Source organism: Pogona vitticeps, chromosome 4 (assembly GCF_051106095.1).
Source record: "Pogona vitticeps strain Pit_001003342236 chromosome 4, PviZW2.1, whole genome shotgun sequence".
Lineage (NCBI taxonomy): Eukaryota > Metazoa > Chordata > Lepidosauria > Squamata > Agamidae > Pogona > Pogona vitticeps.
This window is the reverse complement of record NC_135786.1, coordinates 184,472,520-184,489,014: the sequence shown is the minus strand read 5'-3', so window position 1 is coordinate 184,489,014 and position 16,495 is coordinate 184,472,520. Positions and strand designations below refer to the sequence as shown.

Here is a 16,495-nt window from a genome sequence, read left to right as displayed (position 1 = left end):
CTGCTAGCTGGGAGCCAGGTTGATTTGACAGCATAAGGATTCATAGCAGGGTATTCTAAGGGGAAATCTTCAGTTAAATGTCTCAGGAATAATTGGAAACATTTTAGACCCCTGTTATGGCTGTGACTGCTGTTCCTGCAGAAGATTAGACACTGTGTTTGACTAGTATGTGAAAGCTGGTGCACATTTAAATTAAACAAACAACTCTGCCTGCCATTCTTTCTTCCTGGAAGAACAAAGGATGCCTCAAGGCCAGAAATAATCAAACTATCCCAGGAATGGAAAATTAAGAACAGCAGCAGTGGCCCTGTCCCATGATTATTAGTTGCTTCGTTAGGAAAACCACCACCACCATGCTATGCTTAGGAAAGGTGCCTTGACACCACGATACTGGCCTGAATGCTTGGAAGTGAGTTCCATGTTTGTGAGTTAAGTTGGTTGCTGTTGAGTTAATTCCATTCAGACCAAGGAGCCTTCTGATGCTGGCCTATTATGAAACCATTTGCTAACTTCTCAACTGATTTCATGATCTTAGGTCCACATAAGTAATCTGGATTGTGTGGATTTATTTGGGGTGGGGAGAAGGGCAGTGGTGTATATGTGATGATCTAGTCTTCAGACAGAAGGTTACAGATGTGTTTTGCTTTGGTACAGCTGGGGATGTAGGATTTTAGATTGTTAGTGACATACAGCCTGCAAGAACTGCTGTCCTACACTGATCTCCCAACACCAAGAAGAAGTATACGAGTGGCTGAAGGCGCCAACAGTACGACATTTTTTCTTTCCCACTCTTCATCCAAGGACATCAACGTGATCTCCTATTGGCTAGCCATACAACATTGTGTTCCCCATACTAAAAACACAGCAGTATTACAGCGGGACAAAATGTCATTCCAAATATTATGATTTATGCAGTGTGATCTGTTAGGAGGTTATTCCTCCTAACTATTTATTATTTATACATTTTATTTATGTTCCACCTTTCTCCCTACTGGAGACTCAAGGTGGCTCACAGTCAGTTAAAACTATACAGTAGTAATCATTAGAAACATCATAAGAAACAATGCTAAAAAAAAAAACACATAACATAATTAAAAATCACAATCGAAAAGTTTTAAACCAATTTAAAAACACAGTTAAAAATCTCTGAATTTTATAGATGTAGCATTCATAAAATCTCCCTCAAAAGCTTGCTTGAAAACAAGGCCTTGTTGTCTGAGGAAGGGAAGACATGAGGGAGGTGGCCAACAAGGTTCTCAGAGCAATGCCTTCTAAAGCCTGGCGGCAGCCACTGAAAATATTCGTCCCAAGCCTGTGAGAGTGGTGGGAACTGAGAGAAGGTCCTCCTCAGAGGATCTTAAAAACCAAAGAGGATCATGTGGAATCCTTCAGATAGCCTGGACCCAAGCTGTATAGGTCCTTATATGTCATCACCAGTATTTGGAATTAGGCCTGTTTCATTAACTTTGGATTAGCATCTTCAAAGACTCCACTAGAGAGGAGAATGCATTTGTTGGTCACGGGGATGTGATTTGGGACCAAGGTTTGCCGCCAAATTCTATTGTTATAGATCTAGTTCCTCTGTACGGATCATTTACTTTGTTCTGGATTGGCGATTATGGAAAGGATGGCATTGTTTGGCTGACAGATTACACTTACAGCCCCATAGCTACGGACCCCATCATATATTTTGTGTAGTCACTGCAGACTACATAGCCCATCTGAAACCGAAATCATTACATTTATACATGTCTCATCCATATGTTTCAAGAGAGTAAATTCTGTTTTCTATGGTAGGAATATAAAAAGCAACACTGCAGTTTTTCAGATGAATTGCAAAGGCAAATGGTGCCACCTTGTCGAAAAGCAGTACTGATCGGAGGGCAGTCGTGCCATTAGCTCTGCAGAAGACAATTAACATTCCTAAAGGCTGCTATGAGAAGGCTTGTTAATCCATATGAAACTTTGCTTTGAAGATGAGAACTAGGAAGAGATTGGCAGAGTCTGTGGGAAAAAACTGGAACACTATTTCTGTTTAAAACTATTTTAAATACTTTAGAACTCTTTTTCTAGTGTGTTGAAACTGCAAAGAGTAAAATCGAAAATCATTGCAGCAGAATTTGGTTCCTACAACAGGACCTCCACTCTCCTGTACTTTCCCCTACAACTTCCTCTGCCTGCCCAATCTTATCTACCCATCTCCAACTTTACAGAGAAGATTCTGAGGATTTAGCAGGGCTGTAAGGGAAGGGGGGGAAATAACCCCTCCTCACTGTGTTTACAGAAGCTGTTGTGTCAGCAGGAGGAGTCCATTGAACACCACCTGGAGTTCTTCACAAAGTCTGAGGCATTTCTCCTCATAGCCATCTTGTTGGCTGTTGTTGGTTTCATAGCGTGAGCAGAACACAGGCTGTGAGAGAATGATGTGCACAATACCACACAAGAGACAGACAACAGAGACTGATGCAGAAGTTAAGCTGAACTTTTCCACAAGTTAGCATCATGCTGTCTCACTTGATCCTACTGCAGTTCAGGTGACACCAGGGCTGTGTTGTGATATGAAATGGCAAACAAGACAACTGGATTCTATTGGTCAGGCCTTAAGCTTTTCAAATGCCACCCATTGTATCAATGGTGTCATTTGATAAAACCACACACTGTGCCAGTATCCAGATGAACAATTTAACCACATTTTATTTAAAGACACAATAATAGCTAGAAACCATGGCCTAGTGAGGGAAATACATACTTTCCATGCAGAGCATCCTGCTTTGCATGCATGAGGTCTCCGTTTTAATTATTGGTATATCCATGTACAATAAGAAACACCAAACAGGCGGTGTGAAAGATACTTCTCTGAGACCCACCCTGTCAGAGTGGGTAATAAGGATGGATAAATAGTCTGAGACAGGGCGGTTCTTATATTCCTTTTCACTTTAGACACAACACATCTTCATTCAGGTGAATGAGTACAACGTGGGAACAGCATTCATTGCTTTTAGTGTCTGGAAAAGTAGATTTATGGACTACAGCTCTCCTAGTCTCCTAGTCACAATGTCCGCGGGCCATGCTGTTGGAGGATTCTGGGACCTGTAGTTAAAAAAGTAACTTTTCCAGGTTTTGATAGTAATCAAGGAGAGGCAGCAGGGGAAAAAAATCAGGAAACAAGCTAATACAAATTTATGCTCAGGCTGTGTACACAAAAGTCTGACTGCATAATTTCCCATCACAGATTTTTCTTTGGCAAATACCATAAATACCTGCTGACTTGGAGGCATCTGTGCTACCAGCAACCAATACTGAATATTGATTCATGGACCAGCAAAACATTACAAAATATGGAGTCATGCCAGCATGATAGGCAAATGTGTTGAACCTGGAATGCCAGGTTTTAAAACATTAATGAAGCCATGTGCCCAGGTAAGCTTATGCTGTACTTTCAGGTGGACAGTTTGTACAACACAGAAGCCCTAAAACAATAATTCCTGCATAAAATTCAGATTACCATAAACAGGGAGGAAGAAAAATAATGTTACAAGCCCATAAATTGCTCTCGAGTGCCATCAAATTACATGTAGCTCAAAAGGGCCATTCACTAAGCAGACAGAGAGTCCTAATTGAATTGGCTTGTATGGGTTGCTCCAAATGCCTATTTGAAATGCTGCAAGGGAGCTGAACAGCATGGAAGTGGAGGTTACACAGGAGGCCCATCTCCCCATTTTATCATTTCAGCACCATAGTTTTGGGGTGGGGTGGGTGGGGGAGTTCTTTTGTTTTTGCTAATATTGAACAACTACTTGCTGATCCACATCAAATCAGCCCATGATCCGGTAGATCCTATTCTTTCCCTACTGCTATAGAATTGACATTTTCAAACACCCCCCCCCCCCCCAATTTTCATCACAGTTCTTTTAGGAGCACTTCTCTAGTTCCAGGGCCCCTGGTTGAACAAGGATATAATATACAAATAAATACCTTTTGTAAACTTCTTACATTTTTCAGTCTGTGGCCCCTTTCAAATGTGCCAGCCCCACCCCTACCCCAGGGGGCCATATGGCCCTCATTGAGAATGGCTGCTCTAGAAGCTAATTATAGCAGGAAATGTGTGAATAGCAGAACAACTAGTGACCTGTCTAGAATCTCTTCAGGTAATTCATTAAAGACAAAAGTGGATGTATTTAAGAAGAAGGCGGGTGCATTCCATTTTGGTGCCATTTTACAGGCAAGTGAGGTCTGGGTATGTTATTTTTACCCTCTGAGGAATCATGTCCAGTTTGTAATAGGAAATGAAATATTGTTTCCAGGTGGTTCAAGAAACAGATTTTGCTTTCTTTTCAGAGTCTATGACAGGAGTGGGTGCAGTGCGGTCCTCCAAATGTTGTTGGAGTTTATGTCCCATCACCACTCACCAGGGGCTATGCTGGCCAGGGCTGCTGCTGTTGGAAGAGACTAGATGCAGCTTAGCTTACCCTTAAGAAGATGTATGTCTTCATATGTGTAGAGACCAGGTACTTCTTCCGTTTTCTTAGACAGTCTTTTACGTACCGTGACTCACACTGGCCTTCCTTCAATCTTAGCTTGCTATTTGTAGGGTTGCTGGTGTCACTTCTTTCTTTCTTTCTCACTTCGTCCCTTTCTCTTCTCTTTCCAAGGAAATAGTCATCTTGCCTTGCTCTCTAGAGATGAAAGGGGCAGCCGGAGCCCCTGACATTTCCAACTCTGTCAGCTAGAGCTATAACTTCTTTCACCTTTCCTATCATAAAAGTACTTCTCTGGGAAAAAAAGCATGAATTTTTGTATTTTCTTGGAAAGAAGTCTGGACGTGATTCCTTTACAAAGGGGAAGTTTGCTCAGGTAATCTTTCTGAATTTAAAAGGACTGAATCCACAAGCTAAAATTGCTCCTGTACTGGCTGTAGGGTTGCTGCCTGAACAGCACCTGGGAGACTGTAGTTTGCTCCCATCACTAGTCTAAGGAAAAGTTCCTGTTTCAAAGTGAAGAAAGGGTTTCTGTTTTAAGATTGCCTGCTCCCCCAACCTTTTACATACCATAAAGTTTAATCTCTTGAGTTAGCTAGGCAGATTTCACTCAGCATTCCTTGCCATTGTTCTTGTTGTTTAGTCATTAAGTCGTGTCCGACTCTTCCTGACCAGAGCACGCCAGGACCTCCTGTCTTCCACTGCCTCCACTGTTGGGTCAAATTCATGTTGGTAGCTTTGATGACACGGTCCAACCATCTCGTCCTCTGTTGTCCCCTTTTCTTCTTGCCCTCACACTTTCCCAACATCAGGGTCCTCTCCAGGGAGATTTCTCTTCTCATGAGATGGCCAAAGTATTGAAGCCTCAGCCTCAGGATCTGTCCTAGGACACATCCTCAAACTTAAGGATCTTTTCTGGTACCTTCACGGTTTCCCTTCTGTGTCTCAGTCTTCTAATTTCTTGGCTGCCTTCTTCATTACCAATATATTATTATTGCATTTTAACTGGTCAGGAGATGTGGAGAGCTGATTTTAGGATTTTCTGCCCCAGGTATCAACATTCGCTTGGGGTACTATATTGCATGACTTGGTAAGAAGGGCTTCCATTTTTGCTGCTTTGCTTTTGATAGAAAAATGTCTTGGTCCTGCCCAGAATAAAATGTATTGGGTGAAAGAAAGAACAGCTTGTTTCTTAATCTTTCAGTTATGTGTATGTCTCAGGCTTTTATGCCCCACATAAAGTATATCTATAAAGACACATACAAATGATAGCACTCTTCTCAGCAAGAATTTAATGGCAGAATGCTATAAAGAAGACCTAAGCCACAATAGTTGTTCATTTTTTTAAAAAAAATGTCAATGGCTGAAAGCCAAAGATGACAAACATTGTGTGGGCTGTGCTGGGATGAAATGGTTTTCAAAACAGTAAAAGTTTTAATCAGGGGCTTTTCAGTTGGAAGCCTAAGAGTCAAAAATTCAAGATATACAATGGCACATTAAAATTATCTATCCATCCAATCTCTTTGGTCTCTGTTTGTCTTCCTTTTATATACAGTGGTGCCTCGCATAGCGAATGCCTCGCTTAGCGATGAATTCGCATAGCGATGGGGTTTTCCGAGGAAAATACTGCCTCGCATAGCGATGTTTCCTATGGAGGAAACTTACATAGCGATGGTTGGGGCCATGCTTCGCATAGCGAATGCTGTCAATGGTCCCGTTTCGCTTAGCGATGTTTGCAAAAAGAGCGGGAAAACTGGCTGTTGCAATGCTAATTTCTTAGCGATGTTTGCAAAAAGAGCGGGAAAACTGGCTGTGTTGCAATGCTAATTTCTGATGTTTGCAAAAAGAGCGGGAAAACTGGCTGTGTTGCAATGCTAATTTCTTGTTTTCCTCAAATCCTAACTGCCAGTACCCAGGATGCTTTGTGCCTGTGCAGGGAAGGTATAAAACCCCTTGCCCATGCATCCTTGGTTCACTCTCCCATGTGCGCTTCCAAGGTTGGCATTTGTCACTTTGGACTGTGTTTTGGGGGTGCATCCTGTGCTTGAGCAAGAGAAGGTAAGCTTGCATTTCTGAAATGCTACATGTTTTTTCCAAGGGGGATTTTGGGTTTGCATTTGTGTGGGATTTTTCTGTTTTAAATGTTTTCTTTCTGCCATGTGGGGATGTTGGGTCTGGCTGGCTCTGGCTTTGGTTATGGGGGGGGTTAATTGGGGGAATTGCAGGGTTTTTTTGCTGGGGGTTTCTGTGCTGGGACTGCTGTTTCTGGTGGAGCTATGCTTGCCTGAGACTGGCAATGGTGGTCCTTAAATGAAAAGCCATTTTACAACTTTTTTTCTATGTGCCTGGCTGCCCATGGGATGGGGGTGCTGGGGTCCAAGGGTGCTGGACCCACACTGGGACTGCTGTTTCTGGTGGAGTTATGCTTGCCTGAGCCTGGCAATGGTGGTCCTTAAATGAAAAGCCATTTTACAACTTTTTTTCTATGTGCCTGGCTGCCCATGGGGTGGGGGTGCTGGGGTCCAAGGGTGCTGGACCCACACTGGGACTGCTGTTTCTGGTGGAGTTATGCTTGCCTGAGCCTGGCAATGGTGGTCCTTAAATGAAAAGCCATTTTACAACTTTTTTTCTATGTGCCTGGCTGCCCATGGGGTGGGGGTGCTGGGGTCCAAGGGTGCTGAACCCACACTGGGACTGCTGTTTCTGGTGGAGTTATGCTTGCCTGAGCCTGGCAATGGTGGTCCTTAAATGAAAAGCCATTTTACAACTTTTTTTCTATGTGCCTGGCTGCCCATGGGATGGGGGTGCTGGGGTCCAAGGGTGCTGGACCCACACTGGGACTGCTGTTTCTGGTGGAGTTATGCTTGCCTGAGCCTGGCAATGGTGGTCCTTAAATGAAAAGCCATTTTACAACTTTTTTTCTATGTGCCTGGCTGCCCATGGGATGGGGGTGCTGGGGTCCAAGGGTGCTGGACCCACACTGGGACTGCTGTTTCTGGTGGAGTTATGCTTGCCTGAGCCTGGCAATGGTGGTCCTTAAATGAAAAGCCATTTTACAACTTTTTTTCTATGTGCCTGGCTGCCCATGGGGTGGGGGTGCTGGGGTCCAAGGGTGCTGGACCCACACTGGGACTGCTGTTTCTGGTGGAGTTATGCTTGCCTGAGCCTGGCAATGGTGGTCCTTAAATGAAAAGCCATTTTACAACTTTTTTTCTATGTGCCTGGCTGCCCATGGGGTGGGGGTGCTGGGGTCCAAGGGTGCTGAACCCACACTGGGACCGCTGTTCCTGGTGGAGTTATGCTTGCCTGAGCCTGGCAATGGTGGTCCTTAAATGAAAAGCCATTTTACAACTTTTTTTCTATGTGCCTGGCTGCCCATGGGGTGGGGGTGCTGGGGTCCAAGGGTGCTGGACCCACACTGGGACTGCTGTTTCTGGTGGAGTTATGCTTGCCTGAGCCTGGCAATGGTGGTCCTTAAATGAAAAGCCATTTTACAACTTTTTTTCTATGTGCCTGGCTGCCCATGGGGTGGGGGTGCTGGGGTCCAAGGGTGCTGGACCCACACTGGGACTGCTGTTTCTGGTGGAGTTATGCTTGCCTGAGCCTGGCAATGGTGGTCCTTACATGAAAAGCCATTTTACAACTTTTTTTCTATGTGCCTGGCTGCCCATGGGGTGGGGGTGCTGGGGTCCAAGGGTGCTGAACCCACACTGGGACTGCTGTTTCTGGTGGAGTTATGCTTGCCTGAGCCTGGCATTGGGGTCCTCAACTGAAAAGCCTTCTTATTCCAATTTTGAATGTTTTTCCTGTAGGTGTGGTGTGGTGTGGTGTGCTGTGGTGTGGTGTGTTGTTGTGAGTCCTTTGGTGGCTGTTTGATCCTGAGGTAGGTAACGTTTCTTTTCCTGTGGGTTTTTTCTCCTTTGTTTGTGGTGGAGGGTGTTGTAAGGGTCAGTTTAATTGTTCTGAATTTTTCTTTGCTTAGGCCTTGCCTTCAGGTGTGCTGTAGCCTTTCCAGGCTTTTCCAAACGATCTGTTTGATCCTGAGGTAGGTAAGGTTTCTTTTCCTGTGGGTTTTTTCTCCTTTGTTTGTGGTGGAGGGTGTTGTAAGGGTCAGTCTAATTGTTCTGAATTTTTCTTTGCTTAGGCCTTGCCTTCAGGTGTGCTGTAGCCTTTCCAGGCTTTTCCAAACGATCTGTTTGATCCTGAGGTAGGTAAGGTTTCTTTTCCTGTGGGTTTTTTCTCCTTTGTTTGTGGTGGAGGGTGTTGTAAGGGTCAGTCTAATTGTTCTGAATTTTTCTTTGCTTAGGCCTTGCCTTCAGGTGTGCTGTAGCCTTTCCAGGCTTTTCCAAACGATCTGTTTGATCCTGAGGTAGGTAAGGTTTCTTTTCCTGTGGGTTTTTTCTCCTTTGTTTGTGGTGGAGGGTGTTGTAAGGGTCAGTCTAATTGTTCTGAATTTTTCTTTGCTTAGGCCTTGCCTTCAGGTGTGCCTTCAGGCCTTGCCTTCCAGGCTTTTCCAAACGATCCGTTTGATCCTGAGGTAGGTAAGGGTTTATTTCTTCCCCCCCCCCCAGGTTGTGGTGCATGTGTGTGTGCCAAAACTGCCACTTGCCTGTCCAGGGCAGTTTTGGCCAGGTGTGGGAAGGTGAGGCAGATGTACTGTACATCACTGACTGTTTTTTTTTTCATTTAACGTAGCTACAGCGTTGGACATGGGTCCAAAGAAGACTGCTTCTGCCCAGGTTGGCAAGCCGACCAGGGAGAAGGTCACGCTTGAAATGAAGAAGGAGATCATTCGTAAATACGATGAGGGGAGACGCATTGCGGACCTCACCCGGGAGTACGGGCGCAATGCATCGACCATCGGCACCATCGTGGCCAAGCGTGACAAGATCCTTTCAATGGATGCCGCCAAGGGTGTCACAAGGATCGCCAGGAACCGTCCAGCTGTCCTGGAGGAGGTGGAGAAGCTCCTGGTGATCTGGATGGAGGAGAAGCAGCGTGGAGGGGACACGGTCACTGAGGCTGTGATCTGTGAAAAGGCCAGGTCCTTGTACGCCGACCTCATGGCACAGCAGCCCGGAACATCAGCTGAGCCTGAGGAGTTCAAGGCCAGCAGAGGCTGGTTTGAATGATTCAAGGCAAGATCTGGCATCCACAGTGTGGTTAGACACGGAGAGGCAGCGAGCTCAGACACCACTGCTGCAGAGGACTTTGCTGTGGAGTTCCTCGAGGTCGTAACCACAGAGGGCTACCTTCCAGAGCAGGTTTTCAACTGTGATGAGACCGGCCTGTTCTGGAAGCGGATGCCCAAAAGGACCTTCCTCACCCAAGAGGAGAGCAAGCTGCCTGGCCACAAGCCGATGAAGGACCGCCTGACCCTCCTCTTCTGTGCCAACGCCAGCGGGGACCTGAAGATCAAGCCGTTGCTTGTCTACCACTCTGAAAATCCACGTGCTTTTAAGAAGCACAAGGTAGACAAAGCATGGCTGAAGGTGATGTGGCGTTCAAACTCCAAGGCTTGGGTGACACGGGTACTCTTTGTGGACTGGGTCAATCACGCGTTTGGCCCAGCTGTGAAGCGGTACCTGTTGGACCGTGACCTGCCTCTGAAGGCCCTGCTCCTAATGGACAACGCTCCTGCCCATCCTCCAGGCCTTGAGGATGACTTGTTGCAGGAGTTCTCCTTCATCCGGATCATGTTTCTCCCTCCAAACACCACCCCACTACTCCAGCCCATGGATCAGTAGGTGATCGCAAACTTCAAGAAGCGCTACACCATGGAGCTGTTCCGGCGCTGTTTTGAGGTGACTGATACCACCAGCCTCACCCTCCGTAACTTCTGGCGTGATGAGTTTGACATCGTCATCTGCCTGAAGATGATCACCAGGGCCTGGGACGGTATCACCCAGCGGAACCTGAACTCTGCGTGGCGCCCGCTCTGGCCAGGCTGTGTGGCTCCTGGTCCTTCAGCACCTGCACCTGAGTCCACAGTGATGCAGGACATTGTGGACTTAGGGAGGGACATGGGCCTCGATGTCACTGAGGACGACATTGCAGAGCTGGTTGAGGGTCATGACCAGGAGCTGACCACACAGGAGCTGGTGGATCTTCAGGCGGAGGCGAGGGAGGAGCACGAGGAAGAAGAGCAAGAGCATGCAGAGCTGTCGACCAGGGACCTTAAGAAGTTTTTGACCAGCTGGAATTATGTGCAGACTACAGTATAGCACAGCGGTATCACGAGGACACGAATCTGGCACAGAACTTATCGAATTCCTATGACGAAAGGATCGTGTCCCCTTTCCGAGGAATTCTGAAAAGGCGGCAAAGGCAGCTGACAATGGACAGGTTCCTCACCAAGAGACCAATGCAGGAGGAGGAACCTGCTCCTTCCACCAGTGCTGCTGAGTTTGCTTCAACGTGGAGCATTTCTTCTTCCTCCCCCTCAGCAACCCCCTAAAAGAGTGCTGCATTGATTTGGGGTGGTTAGGGTGGTTTAGATGATTCCACCTCAATTGTTGATGTTAAAGTTGAAATGTTTACTGTAGTTTTTTGCTTCTTCACTGCAAGAAGGTTTTCTGTAGTGTACTGATGCACTTTCAAAAAAGTTTGTTGTGAAATGTTATGCTTCTTCACTGCAAGAAGGTTTTCTGTAGTGTACTGATGCACTTTCAAAAAAGTTTGTTGTGAAATGTTATGCTTCTTCACTGCAAGAAGGTTTTCTGTAGTGTACTGATGCACTTTCAAAAAAGTTTGTTGTGAAATGTTATGCTTCTTCACTGCAAGAAGGGTTTCTGTAGTGTACTGATGCACTTTCAAAAAAGTTTGTTGTGAAATGTTATGCTTCTTCACTGCAAGAAGGGTTTCTGTAGTGTACTGATGCACTTTCAAAAAAGTTTGTTGTGAAATGTTATGCTTCTTCACTGCAAGAAGGGTTTCTGTAGTGTACTGATGCACTTTCAAAAAAGTTTGTTGTGAAATGTTATGCTTCTTCACTGCAAGAAGGGTTTCTGTAGTGTACTGATGCACTTTCAAAAAAGTTTGTTGTGAAATGTTATGCTTCTTCACTGCAAGAAGAGTTTCTCTGCTGAAAGAGTTATGCAGATGTTCAATCACCTCGATTTCTGAGTCTATAAAGTTGTCTTATGCTATAAAGTTTATGATGTTTAATGTGCACTTAATAAACCCTTTGTTATCCTGATTTGACTTTGTTCTGAGTCTTTTTTTAATTTGTTATAAGTTCTAAATGCTTGGGGTGGTCAGTGCAGGTTGTAAAACCTGTGCAGACTTAAACTTGGCTTGGTTGTGACTCTTAGTTAATTTTGGTTGAATTTTTCCCTCCCCCATAGAAATCCATGGAGCCCAAATTTTGACAGCTCCATTGTTTCCTATTGGGGAGAAAAAAAATCACCCTAAATTAACGAAAAGTCAGATCAAAGCCAAATTAACTTTTGCACCCGTTTTAGAAGGTGCAGAAACTATTCCAAGCATTTAAACCCATTTTTGCCCCTTGTATGACACATTTAAAATTGCAAAAATTGACTTCGCAAAGCCATTGAAATGTATTGAGTCAGCTTCAATACATTCCAAATGGAGGAAACATTGTTTCGCTTAGCGATGTTTCCTATGGGGTTTTTCGCGTAACGATGGCAATCCGTTCCAATTGGAACGGATTAACCGGTTTCCAATGCATTCCTATGGGAAATGGTGTTTCGCATAGCGATGTTTTCGCATAGCGAAGGTTAATCCGGAACGAATTAACATCGCTATGCGAGGCACCACTGTATAAATATAAGCAGGGTATCAAACCAGAAACATAATAGGAGCTCTTAAAAGTTAAAACGTTTCTACACAGGACACAGCTGAATTTAGAGATAGCATTTAATTTACTATGACGTCTTTCTTTAACAACTTTTTGAGAAGGGATTATTTAAGTTCAGGGAAGCTGAGTGAGTCATCTGTATAGTTGGGCCAGTAGAAGAGCTAAGTTTAGAATCAGGAATAACACCAGAGCTTTGGACTTTAAGGGTTTACTATTATGCCTTGTTTCTCTCTGTCTCTGACTCCCCTTGTACAGTACTGTTTTCAGTTTATGGGGGAATGGTTAAGGATGCCCTTATTGAAGTCCAAAAAAAGCCAGCATCCCTACTTTAACCCAGTCATGCTCTCATAACTTTTTATAAAGAATAGCTAAGGGGACTCTTACAGAAGAGTGTGGGCTAAGTACCTTCAAGTACTGCATGCTTGCCTTTTAAAAGGCTTTCCTCTGATATGATACAATAACAAATTTTGTGGCAAACTGGATCATTAATGCATTGGTTTTTAGATGGTCAACTGGGATCCAAATGTAATCTACAATTATTTATTTATTTATTTATAATAATAAATAATGGCACCACTGGTATTGCTTATTTCTTTTAAATGAAGGCAAAAGGCAGCATAGGAGAGCAAGAGGAGGAAGAGGAGGAGGAGAAGGAGAAAACAGGAAGGAAAAGAGAAATTAAAGATACAGTAAAAAATAATAATAAAAGTAAAACTGACCTTGTGGTCTTCTTGCACAGGGAGAACAATGAACGCTAGTTCTGAAAAATTGGAAGACTACTATTATATATTTGGGTCCTGCTCTTACATTATAAATCACTAAATAGTTCGGACCCAATGTTATGTAGCCATTTCTTGTGCCTTTGGGAGCAATTTATGTGCTAGGTTCGCCTACAATCTGCCTTTTACTGTACTTTAATCAGCAGGCTAGACATATGGGAAAGAAGGGTAGGTAGTGTGGCATCTGCCAGGCTGTGCTCCAACAGAGAAGAACAGCTATGGAGTCCACAAGGAACAGCCAGTGGAAGTCTTCAATGTCTGCCCATTGGGAAAACAGCCACACCCTGTCTAATGGCAGAGCCAGTCCTGTTATGAGTTTGAGTGCTGCACAGCTACAGGCTGCTCAGATGGGTTTCTAACTATGTGAGGGAGAAATTGGACTGAACTAGTGGGTAGATACAGATAGGCAGGGGCTGCAGAGAAGATGCTTCTTTCAAATGGCCAGTTTCCTTTTGCCACTTGGAGTTAAGCTGACTTGTGCTATGCAGTGAAGCACTTCAAGCTTCGTGAACCTGTTTGTGCCTTAGCAGCTTCTGTCATGAATGAATTTAATGAATGGTAAAGCTCTAGAAGAATGTATTCAGATAAGTCTTGGAACACGAACAGAGCGTCTCCTTGGGATGAGCAGTGTGTCGATTTTGAAGCTGCTTTCATAATCAGTGTTCATGCCAGCCCAGAGCCAATGGCAAAGAAGCTGAAATCAGAAGCATCACAATGTGAGATCACAGTAAGTGGCAGTGGGTCCATTAAATAAACATCCTTACATTGTGGTGTGAAGAAACAGCTCCTATGGAGAATAACAGTATCTTTTGCATATCAAATATAAACCCATATACAAAAAGAACAAGTCCCAGGAAAAAGGTAAAGTGCACAAAAGCCATCCAAGAATGATACTGTCAGTAGTGATCCTTTCAACTCCACAGTGTGGAGCAATCTCAGTTGTTTGTAGAGCTCTGAGATTTCCAAGAGTTCTGAGAAATGGCGCCATTCTCTGTGAGCTGGAGCCCCATGTAGGCCCATCAATATTATCTGCTAGTTAACATTATTAGTCAGGTGTCTGCTAAGTGGGACATCTATAGTCAGCTACACAAGGGAACAGACACCTCTGCCTCAGTAGTATGGTTGTCATGTGTTAAGCTGCTGGGTGAAGACTCAGGGAATTGCTGTACTTCCTTGAAGCTCCTTGGGAGAAGATAAAACTCACGGTGTGTTGCACTGGAAGAAGAGAAAAATCTGATTTTTGTCTGTAAAGTGGCCTCAAAACAGGGATGCACAATCCCCAGAGTCTGGGGGCTACACTCCTAATTTCTTCTGTAGCTGCTCCTGTAATCCCCAGTCCTATTGTTCTTTATTAATAAGAACATTTCTTAAAAATCAGAAAATGCCCCTTTGTGCCCTCTAGTGGCTGATTCGTAATTTGTTTTAAAAGTTGAGGGGTGTGGGGAAGTGATGCTGGGTCCTCAGAAAGCATGGGGGGAAATGCCCCCAGAGAGCACCAAGAGAATATGTGAGCTGTTTTCTCAGTTTTTTTATTGGGGCGTGTGTGTCTTTGAGAGGCATTTGAAAGGGGCACATATTGATTAATCGATCAATTGTTTATATTGTCTGACCTAGTGGCAAAGCATTGTGTAGTATACAAAAGAAAACAAAGTAATAAACAATCAGTGCATATGAAAATTTAAAAAAATCAAATATAACAAACACATAAAACCAAAGCAGAAAGACACAATGTAGCAAAAAGGACAAAAAACGAAAGCTAAGTGGGGGTGGGGAAATCATCTGGCTACAATCCAGTATAGGTCTCAGATTTTCCCCTCAGTGAAAAATATTTATGAAGGCTTCATGTAAAGTTCTGCTTTAGCCAGTTTTGACACCATTGAGGGCTCCATCTAGCCTCCACAGCCACGGCATGTAAAAAGGGAGAATGGTTGCCCTTTGCAAAGATGGCGGCTGTGGCTTCCCTACCCTATATGAAGCCACAGCTGCCATCTTTGCAAAGGGCAATCAGTCTCCCTTTTTACATGCCGTGGCTGTGGAGGCCAGATGGAGACCTTGGCAGCAGAGGCAATTACAGTGAGGGGAATCAGTGGGGGTGGCAGGGGGGCTAAGGTAGGGAGAGGAAGGGGGTGGGCATAGGCTGTCGGGGTGGGTGGCTGTGGGTGGCTGCCTATCGGCCTGCCGATCAGCTGATTGGCGGGCCGGTAGGCAGAATGGAAAAGCCATAGGATGGCCTTTTCTCTCTCTTTGTATGGGAGTTGAATAAAAATGGGGAAATAGTCGTTCCTTCGTATTCATCGGGGTCTCTGTAACCCACGAATATGAAGGGACTTATATTTAAAGAATCAGCGATTTCTGATGAATATACTGATTCTTTTTTTATTTGTCCCCATGTCTAGTAATGATCAAAGTTTACTTTGGTTATTTATGGCACCAATCTGGCTCTTTGTGTTATAAAGAACACATATGTTACATAAGAACAAGAATTAGAATTCTAAGAAATGCTTTTTGTTTTTACTGGAACTCTAATTGTCACTGATAAAAAGTGAGATTCTGAAACTGAAACAGAAAAATGTGACTTTTCCAAGCTCTGCAAGAATATAAGCAGAGCTGTGCTGGATCACACAAAAGGCTTATCTTGCTCTGCTTCTGTTCTTACAGTGGCCAGCAACAGGTCCATGGGAAACCTAATAACAACAATAACAATAACATGGTGTCAAATTAACTCTTGTCAACTTATGATGACCCTTTCCAGACTTTTCTAGGTATAGTGTATTGGGTTAGCATTTCCTTTCTCTGGGAGGTCTTGTGGAACTGTGCACTGTGTCCAAGGATACAGAGGCTGGCATAGCGAGGAATCAAACTCCCCACCTCTGCCTCTGCAACTGGATACTCAACTCACTGAGCTATCCAGCCAGCTATAAAATAACTACAATCTAGGTATGTATAAGCTGAGCAGCACTCATCTGTATGGGTGTTCCCTAATGACTGATGTTTAGAAACTCACAGCCTCTGACATTCAAAGTATCATAACTATTGATAGCCTTATCCCCCATGAAACCCTAACATCCTCACATTAGCAGGTTGGTACTATAGTAGACCTTACAAACTCCTCAGCTTGTTCATTTTTTTCCTGCCAGCCGGACAGTCTAAAGGACTAATGAGATCACAGCCTTGTGTTATCATCAGATGAATTTCTGCAACAGTCCAAACAATAATATCTGCTATGATTATGATGGGGCCTCTTGGATCTACAGTATGCTTTAGATCTGGCATTTACAGGCTAATTAAAAACAATGCATATGTTAGAGCAAAAGCATGAATAATGATGAGTAGGGGAGCTGCTGCTGGTAGGCCAAGAGGATCTTTTAGAGCCACTTTGAGTAATCTGTAAAACTGACAGAACAGCTCTCTACATCTTT

At 44.2% G+C, this 16,495-nt stretch overlaps 1 protein-coding gene across 4 annotated transcripts; it reads left to right on the top strand.

Moving 5' to 3' along the window:
- Positions 1–8,168: 8,168 nt before the first annotated feature.
- On the top strand, positions 8,169–10,207 carry LOC144588565 (putative CENPB DNA-binding domain-containing protein 1). 4 transcript variants are annotated; one of them, XM_078391598.1, is made up of 3 exons: positions 8,169–8,361; positions 8,947–9,015; positions 9,174–10,207. In XM_078391598.1, exon 3 carries the CDS (start codon positions 9,188–9,190, stop codon positions 9,608–9,610), a length of 423 nt encoding a protein of 140 aa, XP_078247724.1. In that variant the 5' UTR covers positions 8,169–8,361; positions 8,947–9,015; positions 9,174–9,187; the 3' UTR covers positions 9,611–10,207. The 4 variants fall into 4 exon arrangements, with proteins under 4 accessions (XP_078247724.1, XP_078247722.1, XP_078247723.1 ...); XM_078391596.1 differs by having other exon boundaries at positions 8,169–8,847; XM_078391597.1 differs by lacking the exon at positions 8,947–9,015 and having other exon boundaries at positions 8,169–8,847.
- The last annotated feature ends 6,288 nt before the right edge of the window (positions 10,208–16,495 follow it).